The 13,708-nt window shown below is 33.9% G+C and overlaps 1 protein-coding gene across 1 annotated transcript; it reads right to left on the reverse strand.

Moving 5' to 3' along the window:
• Nucleotides 1-30: 30 nt before the first annotated feature.
• Nucleotides 31-10,714, reverse strand: LOC116131322. The gene is made up of 3 exons (XM_031416994.1): nucleotides 10,387-10,714; nucleotides 10,229-10,279; nucleotides 31-153 (listed from the first exon to the last, which is right to left on the reverse strand). Exons 1-3 carry the CDS (start codon nucleotides 10,579-10,581, stop codon nucleotides 43-45), a joined length of 357 nt encoding a protein of 118 aa, XP_031272854.1. The 5' UTR covers nucleotides 10,582-10,714; the 3' UTR covers nucleotides 31-42.
• Nucleotides 10,715-13,708: the final 2,994 nt, after the last annotated feature.

Here is a 13,708-nt window from a genome sequence, read left to right on the forward strand (position 1 = left end):
CGGATTGATAAAAGTGTCAGTAGAGAATTATAGCCAAGTTTTTTAGGCCTTTGCTCGGGAGCTGGTCACTCGCATCTGATATGGAGCTACTGACATCGATGGAATCCGACAAATTGCAAGCTTGTAATCTAGTATTCGCTTCGACACCTGCTCCTGCAAATGCAAAACAATACCACGACAGATGATTAAAAATATCCATTTTCAGCAAAAGAATTATACAAAAAATACATGATTTAATCACTCAACCATTAAAAGCCAGAAACATCTCACTTTTATCTTATGATCAGCCGTGAATGGCGCAAAAGTTGATCAACATTGAAAAATATATTTGGTTCTACCTCAAAAATTATTTTCCCTCTCGAAAATAGAAAGGCAACATTTTGTTACACAATCAAAGCAAAAATACCTTTGTTTTGAAAACAAAAAGCAAATTCTTACTTCTGAACCATCGTGAAGCTTCATGAAACTATTAAACATCATAAAAAAAAAAAAATCCACAACCAATGCCCAACAATTAACCCCCGGTAATTTGATTCATAATATAACCAATCATTTATTCTAATTACGTTAAACGTAAAGAATTATATAACACGCGTCCGTCGAGAATCTTGAAATATTATGAGTCTTCCTTATGAATCTTAAAAAATGAATAAATAAATCTTACCTGTAAAGACAAATTCTGTGCACCAAAGAACTAAAAGATGCGATCACAATCTCACTACATCAAGCAACATTAATTCAACCTAAATATTTCATCTTTCAACAGAACTACCAAAACGCCCTAAACTTTCAATAGTTTACAAACCGAGCCCACACCTACCACAGCAAATCACCAAAGCCACCGGACCTTGACCCGTGGACCCAAAACCAGCATTCTCCTCACCGGTTTTTTCACCCGAAATGTCAGCGTTTCCATCCGAAACAGCACGATTTCTTCACGTTTCGGCGGCTCCCTGGGCCTCGGAATACGACGCTCTTTTTCGAAGCCCGGCATAGTTGGAGTGCATGAAGGAAGGTCGGAGGAAGAAACGGAGCGAAAAAATGACGGCGTTTTTGGGGGGTTTCAATGGGGTTGACCGTAACAGTGACAGTCCAGGATTTGTGGAGAATCCACGAGGGCTTTTTGGTATTTCGGTGGAGTGAATGAAGGAGTTGTGAAGGGGACATATAGTAACGCTACACCCACCGAAGGTTGCACACCGAATCTGTACCCAATGACGTGACAAACTCTTAATCGTTGATTCATTTCATTAATTATCAACGGTCAGGATTTTATTACGTCATTCAATACACAGATTAGACATGCAACCTTCGTGGCTCTATCATTTTCGGAGAGAGAATATAAGTCATAATTAAATTTGTTACTTTATTAGTTAGTTTTTTCTATTATTGTTTGTGTTATGGTCGAGTAATACTACATTTACACAGCCATTACATCATTTTCATTACACTATCACCATTTTACTAATATTATTTTATTATATATAAAATTAAAAATTAAAAATTTGTGTGGATGTGAGATATGTTATATCATAGTTATGAATTGTGTAATAGGTGGTGTAATGTAGCATTACTCATGGTCAGTTATAACTAACTTAGCTATATATATAGCTGATACATACTGGAATTTTGGGAAAATTCTATACGCACAACTTTTTTTCACAAACTTCCTCATAACTCGATACGTCAATTCGTATTGCTTATAATATATCTCACTTGATAAATTATAATTGACCATTGTTAACTGTTACATCGAATTGTATATTGATTGGGTTTTTAAGAAAATACTACACACACAATCCTTCTCATAATATTTCTCTCACAATCTCGATGTGATAGTTTGTAATTGTCTGCTCGTAATAGATCTCACTTAGATCTCAATAATAAATTTTGACCGATCAATTGACTCATATAATATTTTGACCAATCAATTGCGAGCTGTTTGTTATGAGATAAAATTTGTAAGAAGAAATTGAGAATTTAGTATTATTTATTTATTTCCGATTAATGAAAAGTATCTTTCACCATTACAAACAAACAATCCCGGCCGGTTGAGGAAGGAGGAGACTGGCGGCGGGTTTGAACCGAACGGCATCGTTTTGAAACTTTTTTCAAAACTTCAGGGTGAGAGTTCAACATAAAAAGCTTCAAAATTGGATAAATCAATAGAAAACCCATGTGCCATGCAGAGAAGAAGCTTAAAGTATTCTTCATGTAAATGAAAAAGGACATGAATAGAAGAAAGAAATGTGACACTTCATTTATATTCAAGATTGTATACAACAAATCAATCAAGAACAAACACTCGAAAGAAACGCTGGCCAACTAAATTAACCGCCATAACTTTGATTCATAATTCACCAAATTTAAAATTAAAAATGAACAAAAATAATAATAATTTTTTCCTGCAATTTATTTACTTAAGTCAAGCTGGGAGACAACCTGCAATTATTTCAAACAATATTAATTCAATCTAAAAATTCATCTTTCAAACAAAATTAGAAGATGGCCCAAAATTCAAGAATTTTACACACAAAACCCACACCTACCGCTAAGCAAATTGCCATATGCCATCGGACCTTCACCCGTTACCCAAAAACCCAACATTCTTCTTGCCGGTTTTTCATCCAAAATGCCAGCATTTCGATCTGATTTGGCATCGATTTCTTCGGGTTTCGGTAGCTGCTCTGCACGGCTGTGGAATGCAACGCTCTTTTTAACCCCTAAATAGTTGAGTCTCTAAGTAGTTGGAGGATGAAACAGAGCGAAACAATCTTCTGGGGGTTTCGAATCGTGCTGACGTGGTTGGGACAATCTAGTATTCTTGGAGAATTTAAGAGGGTGTTTTTGGTATTTCGGCGTGGACTGATGAGAGGAGTGAACGAAGGAGTGTGAAGGGAAGAACCAATCGCGGCTGCTTTGGGAAGAAGGGGAAGGTTATGGGTCGAGGACATGATTTGAATGTTTGATATGTGTTGGGGTTTTTGTACGATAACGTAAAACTTTAGGGTTTTAAGAGTTGTTTGTATTGAGGTGAAACAAATAGGTCGGGTTAAGCGGTCAACCCTAACCTGGCCTGTCTCAACCCAGGTCAACCCGACCAGGTATACCCCGTTGGGCAACCAAGACTTCTTAGGCCAACCCAATGACCCGACAAGTTATTTATTTTTTTTCAAAACCCGTCCAACCTGTCGGTTGGGGTTTTCACCCATCGGGTCAACCGTTGGCAACCCAACCCAACTCGTCGGGTTGACCCGCGAGTTGAAAACCCCCACCTTGGTGGTTGGGGGTTTAAAAAAAAGGCTATTATATAATAGAAAAAAATAAAAACCCAAATCCGTAAATTTGTGTTTTAAGTTGTTTTGACAGCAAATATATATCATTTTCAACTAAGGTCTTGCTTAGTGTCGTTATTGACATATAAAAAAAGGCTAAATATCGCTTATGTCCCTTAAGGTTTGGATTTCAGTCACTCACACCTCCAAAGGGATAAAAAATCATCTCTCACCTCCCTTCACATTTAAAAAATTGTCACTTACCTCCTTAAAGAGAATTTGTTAAACAAATTTAATTAGAAATGTTAAAAGACATAAAATACCTCTTTTTAAATAATTAATATTAAGAGTAATTTGGATATTATGAAAAGTGAATTAGATGATGTTTTATATGATTTTATGAAGGGAAAAAATCAAATAAGGACATATGTTCATAAAAACAATTAAAAGGGGTACAAGTTTATTAAAAGACAAAAATAGGACAATAAACGGTATAAGACCGCTTAACTTAACTTTATAGATGGTATAAATGTAAATCTATTTTATTACTAACGTAAAAGTCAAAAGAGACCTTAAAAAATATAAGTAGCCATTGAGAGATAAACAAGTGTCAAATAACTCAAATGCCCAAACACATAAGGACAAAACAAAAAATGTAAAAAAATCAAGAGAGAACCTAAGCCTAACCTTTTATATTTGCCTAATTTTTTTTCCATGCTCTTTGGTCAAAAAATGATTTTGTTTTTACTTTGATAATAAAATATTAATTATATGATAACAATAAAATATTAAATCTCAAAATCAATATAGAAGAGATTATATTAATTATACAATGTCTTACTAAAATGGAAATAAGCAGAGTAATAAATTAGCCATGCTAGAATACAAGTCAGAGTAAAATCAATTAATTTAAATAGATTTTAATTTATTTCTTGAAATTTTATTATTTTATATATTTTCAGACCATTTCATAATAATCAATATCATAGAAAATAATATATGAGGGTATAATTGACTTTTCTCATATCATTACTGATTTTGATAAATGAATAAATCTAATTTTTCTTATATTACAATTTAAATGTATTAAAATTGAATTAATATTTGAAATGTTAACAAAAAAATTAATTTAATTGAATTAGTGATATTTGAAAAATTAGCTAAAAAAATTACACAAAAGAAAAAAAAATAAAAATATTCCAAGCTGACCCGCACGAAAACCTATCAGGTTAGGGTTGGCAGGCCGACCTAGGCCAACCTGTCTGGCCAAAGAGGCGAGTCTAACCTGACCCGTCAATAATGGAGGGCTGGGTTAGGCCTGGCCCGTAATTTGGCTTAACCCGCCACGAGCCGAGCCAAGTTGAGTCAGGCGGGCCAATTTTCCACCTTTAGTTTGTATGTAGTGTTTGTCAAGCTTGAGCTTAGTTTTTCTCTGCATAAATTTGACAACAAATTGGCATCTTAACTATCGATTTCACATTGCTTATGAAGCTAGAGTTAAGCTTGAGCTTAGTTTTTCTCTGCATAAATTTGACAACAAATTGGCATCTTAACTATCGATTTCACATTGCTTATGAAGCTAGAGTTAAGCTTTAGCTTGATTTTGATGGTTGTCTACACTTCAAAACTTATAAAAAGTTGGTTTATACATGTGGTGATGTAGCATTTGCTTAGCCACATCGGCAGACGTTGAAAAGTCAAAGAAACCCAAATATGAAAAGTGACACCGTTTTGAGTAAGAGTATCACTTTTATTCTGTTTTGCTTCGTGTCACTTTGCTCAACTAAAAGAACACTCTCCCTTCCTTTTTTTCTTGGTTCATGGTGATGAAAATGAATGACAAGATTGAGTGTGATTATCATCTCACTACTGGAAGAAAATATAAATCGAGGTAGAGGTTGATTAAAGGGGTTATCTCTTATTGTATAAATTCTTGCTCTTGGGTTTACAAAGGGCAGAGGTAAAACAACAAGGGAGGCTAGGGTTTCATGAGTGATTTTTCTTGATTGTTTCATATTGAGGTTAACATATACTCTGTAATCAATTAACCTTGGTGATTGAATGAAATCCTTCTTTGCCTTGGAGAATGGATGTAGGCCTTGAGTGCCGAACCATTATATATCCTTGTGTCTCTTATTTTCGTTGAAGTCTGTTTTGAATCTATTGTTCATTTTTTGTTGTAGTTGGTTGTTTATTCTCGTCTAGATTTTAGATTATAATCTTAACAATACACAGGTAGCTACGTTGGAGAGATCGATTCTAAGGCTGAGTTTTTTGGAGTATATTAGTAGGGCAACAAATAATTTTAGCAAAGATAGTGTCGTTGGGATGGGAAAAATTAGGACAATGTACAAAGCAACTCTCTCAATCGGTATGTCTCTTATAGTAAAGAAGTTACATGACTCTCGGGGGTGTTTGGTTAGGGTAATATCAGATTACTGGGGTTATGTTATTTTATATTATTTTGATTACCACGTTTGGTTGTCAAGTAATATAAAATTCCGGTAATCTTCCAATACCAATAGTAGTTACTGTTGATAATGTTAGAGGTAATCTGATTACCTCCATTTTTTTAAGTATTGTTAGATTACCAAGGTAATCTTATTTTTGTTACAATTCTATCCCTTATTAATAAAAATTTTGGACAATAATGCCCTTATCTTAAAATCATTTTACATTAATCCACCATTACAATTTTACCTTTGTTTAATTAAGTTTTTGGATAATAATTTCCTTATATTTAAAACAAATTACAGACCACCACTACCACCCAGCCACCATCGCCAATAGCGGGCCAATCACTGCGGACCGCCACTGGAAAGTCGTCGAGTCGCTGAAAATGACCAAGAGTCATTGGGAGGCTTCGATATGGTCATTTCTAGCCATATTGATGGCCGAAAACGACCATATCGGACTAGATCTAACAGCAAGATCCATGGTCGTTAACGACCAGATCTAGTCCGATATGGCCATTTTCGGCCATCAATATGGCAAAAAATGGCCATATTGGAGCCTCCCGGTCACCGTGGGCTACTCATGGCGACTCCAGGCAACTTCCAACAGTGGTTTACGGTGGTGGCAGGTGATGACAAGGTGGTGGAGGTGATTTTGTTATAAATTAAAGTTCTATATAAGTGGAGTGTTTTAGCTAAATCTAAAATATTGGGGGTTAAAAGAAATTATTCAAAAATTAATAATAAAAATAATATTATATTAATATTTAAAAAGAAGATAATTTAGTAATTTAAATAACATACCCACTAATTTATTCATCCAACTTTTACATATATTTTCATTTGACCTTTTGGTTTGGAATTAGAAAATGGCTTTCATTTCGTGCTTGTTTTCCAAACTAATTTTTGTATGTTCTTTGCAGGGTACAGATAAGCCCAATGGTTCATTGGAGTTACTGGGGTAATTGAATTCTGGCCTGTGGGTTTTTTTCGGTTTTGAATATCAAAATTGAGATGAAAAAAATAAAAAAATACAACCCTCTAAAAAGAAATAATAATGATATGTATAATATACTAACATATTAAACAAGGAAGCTCAGAAAACAAAATGTTCTCAGAATAATTTAAGGCAGTATATTCAATTCCTTATTATTGAAGTCTCAACTCCAACTCAACTTTTAAGATAGCCTCTGCAGCATTTCAACACCATTGGACTGTCACGGGTAGTTCACATACATCCATTGCAGCAGTACTAAGCCTTCCTGTGGGGTCAAAATACGCAGATACACTAGCAAAACAACGCCACTAATCGGATCATCTATCTTCAAGACTATTTTAGATTAAACATCAGTGCAGGAATGTTTTCTATGACAAAAACACTTGTCCCCATGAAATAATTCAATTGCTCTTCCATTTCCCGCCTTATTTCTGGACTATATTCCTCTGTATCCACAAATTCTTCAATTATTCTAGCTTTTGCCTCATCACGATTTAAGTATCCTTGGCACAAATCTTTCAAAAGTTCACGGACTGATACATCCCAATGCATCAATGTGTTAACAGCGTCTGAAATAAGAAATATGTTGTCTCTTCTTCAGTGTGCAACCCTTAGATTGAACAGGACCCGATCCCCATTCATTTGGGCTATAACTAAGAGGAATGAACAAAAAATTAGACTTTAACCGAAAAAAAAAAAAAAAGATTCTAATAAAAACTACTATCGAATCAAGAAAGAGAATTTACAATAAAAAGAGCAATGGATAGAGGTATTACAAACAAGGCGTCTTACGAATGAATTTCAAATATTCTATAGTGAGTAATAACTTAATGAATCCTTCAATAAAACACCCCTTGTATTTGAATATTGATGGTGAAATTTCTTCTGATCAATAATGTTCATAATTATCAAGACCTGTATCCTTCGTGGGGTTCTTCAGGTGTTGCTGGTTTCTGTGAGGTGATTCCAGAGCAGGTTGAGGATGATGCTCTTTTAACTACTGTTCCTTCTTTTGAGGAAGTTCGTGGAAGAACAAGAAGGGCGAAGAAGAACTGCAAAGAAGAACAAGTCTAGTTAAAACTATAACTTTACGGAATCAAAAGCATTCTGAAATTTTTTTTTAAAAAAAAAAAAAGAACACAAATGAAAATGAATTGATCATAAACAGAGGAATGGATAAAGGTCTTACAAACAGGGAGAACTACGAAGAAGAACAAGATTCTAGTTAAAACTATAACTTTAAGGAATCAAAAGCATTCTAAATTTTAAAAAAAAAAAAAAAAAGGACAAATGAAAATGAATATCTTACAAAAAGGGCGTCTTATTTGAAGAAGAACAGACGAAGAACAGCGAAGAAGAACAAGATTATAGTTAAAACGAAAAACGCAGATGAATAAGATTATAAAGAGGTATTTCTTTCGTTACGAATATGCAGTGTTTATAGAAGCATTCTTCGGGAATGTTGTCTTCTTGTGAAATTGCACTGTTCAGTAGATGCTGTTCAGTAGAGTTTCTTTGACTTTCTTTTATTACACTATTTAAAAAAATATTATTCTGCTGTGATTGTGATTTGAAAATGGATTACCTACCGTATTACAATGGCAATGTGGACAATGAACCTTTCAATGTTCCAATTATTTTGGAATTAACCAAATTACCCTAATTGGCAACTTAATAATTTGTACTCAAAATTTCAATAATATAATTTGAAAAATAAAAATTAGACAATTGAGTCATCGAACCTTTCATTTTAAATTAAACTTGGTCCATTGTCATGTAAACGCTCATTTCCTTTATTTTTATGTTTATATATATATATAAATAATTTTTTTTTTCCCTTGGTAACCAAGGTGTCTAGGCAGGGACGTAACTAGAATTTTGAGTCAGTGGGTTCAAAATATCAAAATTTATAATAAAATATATATAAAAGTAATAAGCATAAAAATGTAATTTTAAAAGTTAAACATATCAAATTATCAATTCTATAATTGTCCTCGACGATTTTTTTATATTATGAAAACGTTGTATAATCCCAAAATCTCTACAGCGTAGGGTTTTATCAATTCTTTAAACCATTCAAAATTAACTCAATAACTAACCAAAATTTATCAAACCCAACTTAAAACAATAACTAATTAACCCATACCTCAACATGAATAAGATTAAATCAAAACCTACATCAAAATATAGAAATTTAATCTTCCAATTTCAAACTCATTTATTAAACTCAACAAAAACTCATAATACATGTACATGCAGGTTATTCCTATATAAAGTATCACTATAGAGAGGTTCTACTGTATTAGATAACTCTAAGGGGTTAGCCTGACGATCAAAGAGGTTTGCTTTATTTTTTGAGTTTCTGGGTTCAAACATTGAGGTCACCTATCACAATAATATTGTAACTTAATTACCTAATCTTTTGGGCTTGTAGGGTCTTCAATGGACTACAAAAATTAGTAAAAGTGTATACAAACTAACCTAGACACTCTATTGATATATGCTCCAAATCATTATCTCAACCAGCCTTCTAAATGCAGAAACATGATCTCTGACATAATTGCTTGAAATTGAGATTCAATTTATTTGATAGGTTTGTGAGACCCACAAAATTAAATATATTAGATGGTTTTATGGATAGAGAGAACAGAAAGTGTCGGCAGTAGATTTAAACAGATTACAAATCGTTTTGAGTGGGACGTTATATAGATACGGGAGCAGATTTTGTTGTATAAAATATGTAGAAATTGCAATTTGGAAATTAAATCAAGCGATGGGCATGATACGTGTTTAAATTGTAATTAATAAACATTAATGTTAGAGGATAAGGCATTACAATATTCCTGACCCACAAACATCAATATAAAGGGAAGGCCAATCTATCGTTTATCATATCACTCGTTCTATTTATTCTCCCAATATTGTTTTTGAAGATTAAAATTGTCAACAGAGAAAGATGGCTCAAAGTGGAAAGCTTGAGGTTGATTTAGAAATCCAGGCACCTGCTGAGAAATATTACCACATTTTCAAAATCCAATCCCACCATCTTCCCAATATAGCTTCTAACAATGTAAAGGGAGTTGATTAGCATGAAGGAGAGTGGGACAAGGAAGGCTCCATCAAGACCTGGAAATATACTGTTGGTAAGTCAAATAATATATAACCTAGACTCTTATGTTTATTAATTATTATTTCTAGTAATCAATATTATAGCATCGATTGATTTCAACTGACAACAAATTAAAGAAAAAAAGAAATATAACAAAAATCGGTTTTGATATATATAGTCAACTCAACATACTAAATAATTATAATGTACCTATGAGGAAATGACTTTCTCCTTTTTTATATATATATACGAAATTTGATTCATAAATATAACCAAATCATTTATTCATAATTACGTTAAACGTAAAGAATTATATTAACACGTGTCCGTCGAGAATCTTGAAATATTATGAGTCTTCCTTATGAATCTTAAAAAAAGAATAAATAAATCTTACCTGTAAAGAGAAATTCTTGTGCACCAAAGAACTAAAAGATGCGATCACAATCTGCACTACATCAAGCAACATTAATTCAACCTAAATATTTCATCTTTCAACAGAACTACCAAAACGCCCTAAACTTTCAATAGTTTACAAACCGAGCCCACACCTACCGCCAAGCAAATCACCACAAGCCACCGGACCTTGACCCGTGGACCTGAAAACCAAGCATTCTCCTCACCGGTTTTTTCACCCGAAATGCCAGCGTTTCCATCCGAAACAGCAGCGATTTCTTCACGTTTCGGCGGCTCCGCTGGGCGCTCGGAATACGACGCTCTTTTTCGAAGCCTGGCATAGTTGGAGTACATGAAGGAAGAGTCGGAGGAAGAAACGGAGCGAAAAAATGACAGCGTTTTTGGGGGGTTTCAAATGGGGTTGACCGTAACAGTGACAGTCCAGGATTTGTGGAGAATCCACGAGGGCGTTTTTGGTATTTCGGTGAGGAGTGAATGAAGGAGTTGTGAAGGGGACAATAGAGTAACGCTACACCCACCGAAGGTTGCACACCGAATCTGTGTACCCAATGACGTGACAAACTCTTAATCGTTGATTCATTATCAATTAATATTAATCAACGGTCAGGATTTTATTACGTCATTCAATACACAGATTAGACATGCAACCTTCGGTGGCTCTATCATTTTCGGAGAGAGAATATTAAGTCATAATTAGAATTTGTTACTTTATTAGTTAGTTTTCTATTATTGTTATGTGTTATGGTCGGAGTAATACTACATTTACACCAGCCATTACATCATTTTCATTACACTATCACCATTTTACTAATAATTATTTTATTATAATATTAAAAATTAAAAAATTAAAAATTTGTGTGGATGTGAGATATGTTATATCATAGTGTAATGAAAATTGTGTAATAGGTGGTGTAAATGTAGCATTACTCTATGGTCAGTTATAACTAACTTAGCTATATATATAGCTGATACAGACTGGAATTTTGGGAAAATTCTATACGCACAACTTTTTTTCACAAACTTCCTCATAACTCGATACGTCAATTCGTATTGCTTATAATATATCTCACTTGATAAATTATAATTGACCAATTGTTAACTGTTACATCGAAATTGTATATTGATTGGGTTTTTAAGAAAATACTACACACACAATCTCTTCTCATATATTTTCTCTCACAATCTCGATGTGATAGTTTGTAATTGTTCTGCTCGTAATAGATCTCACTTAGATCTCATATAATAAATTTTGACCGATCAATTGACTCATATAATAAATTTTGACCAATCAATTGCGAGCTGTTTGTTATGAGATAAAATTTGTAAGAAGAAATTGAGAATTTAGTATTATTTATTTATTTTCCGATTAATGAAAAAGTATCTTTCACTCAATTACAAACAAACAATCCCGGCCGGTTGAGGAAGGAGGAGACTGGCGGCGGGTTCTGAACCGAACGGCATCGTTTTGAAACTTTTTTCAAAACTTCAGGGTGAGAGTTCAACATAAAAAGCTTCAAAATTGGATAAATCAATAGAAAACCCATGTGGCCATGCAGAGAAGAAGCTTAAAGTATTCTTCATGTAAATGAAAAAGAGGACATGAATAGAAAGAAAGAAATGTGACACTTCATTTATATTCAAGATTTGTAATACAACAAGATCAATCAACAGAACAAACACTCGAAAGAAACGCTGGCCAACTAAATTAACCGCCATAACTTTGATTCATAAATTCAACCAAATTTAAAATTAAAAATGAACAAAAATAAATAAATAATTTTTTCCTGCAATTTATTTACTTAAAGTCAAAGCTGTGAGCACAACCTGCAATTATTTCAAACAATATTAATTCAATCTAAAAATTTCATCTTTCAAACAAAATTACAAGATGGCCCAAAACTTTCAAGAATTTTACACACAAAACCCACACCTACCGCTAAGCAAATCGCCATATGCCATCGGACCTTCACCTGTTGACCCGAAAACCCAACATTCTTCTTGCCGGTTTTTTCATCCAAAATGCTAGCATTTCAGTCTGATTTGGCGTCGATTTCTTCGGGTTTCGGCAGTTGCTCTACGTGGCGCGTGGAGTGCAACGCTCTTTTTTTTAACCCTTGAATAGTTGGAGTCTCTAAAGTAGTTGGAGGACGAAACAGAGCGAAACAAGGGTCTTCTGGGGGGTTTCAAATCGTGCTGACGTGGCTGGGACAATCTAGTATTCTTGGAGAATTGACGAGGGTGTTTTTGGTATTTCGGCATGGACTGATGAGAGGAGTGAACGAAGGAGTGTGAAGGGAAGAACCAATCGCGGCTGCTTTGGGAAGAAGGGGAAGGTTATGGGTCGAGGGACATGATTTGAATGTTTGATATGTGTTGGGGTTTTTGTATGATAACGTAAAACTTTAGGGTTTTAAGAGTTGTTTGTATTAGAGGTGGAACAAATTGGCTGGGTTAAGCGGGCCAACCCTAACCTGGCCTGTCTCAACCCAGGTCAACCCGACCCAAGTATACCCCGTTGGGCAAGCTAGACTTTCTTAGGCCAACCCAATGACTCGACACGTTATTTAATTTTTTTTCAAAACCCATCCAACCCGTCGGGTTAGGGGTTTTCAACCCATTGGGGTCAACCGTTGGCAACCCAACGGCCAACTTGTCGGGTTGACCCGCAAGTTGAAAACCCCCAACTCGGTGGGTTGGGGGTTTAAAAACAGGCTATTATATATATAAAAATAAAAATAAAAACACAAATCCGTAAATTTGTGTTTTAAGTTGTTTTGACAGCAAATATATATCATTTTCAACTAAGGTCTTGCTTAGTGTCGTTATTGACATATAAAAAAAGGCTTAATATCGCTTATGTCCGTTAAGGTTTGGGTTTCAGTCACTCACACCTCCAAAGGGATAAATAATCATCTCTCACCTCCCTTCACATTTCAAAAATTGTCACTTACCTCCTTAAAGAGAATTTGTTAAACAAATTTAATTAGAAATGTTAAAAGACATAAAATACCTCTTTTTAAATAATTAATATTAAGGGTAATTTGGATATTCTGAAAAGTGTATTTGATGATGTTTTATATGATTTTATGAAGGGAAAAAATCAAAAAAGGACATATGTTCATAAAAACAATTAAAAGGGGTACAAGTTTATTAAAAGACAAAAATAGGACAATAAACGGTATAAGACCGCTTAACTTAACTTTATAGATGGTATAAATGTAAATCTATTTTATTACTAACGTAAAAGTCAACAGAGACCTTAAAAAATATAAATAGCCATTGAGAGATAAACAAGTGTCAAATAACTCAAATGCCCAAACACATAAGGACAAAACAAAAAAAGTAAAAAATCAAGAGAGAACCTAAGCCTAACCTTTTATATTTGCCTAATTTTTTTTCCATGTTCTTTGGTCAAAAAATGATTTTGTTTTTACTTTGATAATAAAATATTAATTATATG

Source organism: Pistacia vera, unplaced genomic scaffold (assembly GCF_008641045.1).
Source record: "Pistacia vera cultivar Batoury unplaced genomic scaffold, PisVer_v2 Contig230, whole genome shotgun sequence".
NCBI lineage: Eukaryota > Viridiplantae > Streptophyta > Magnoliopsida > Sapindales > Anacardiaceae > Pistacia > Pistacia vera.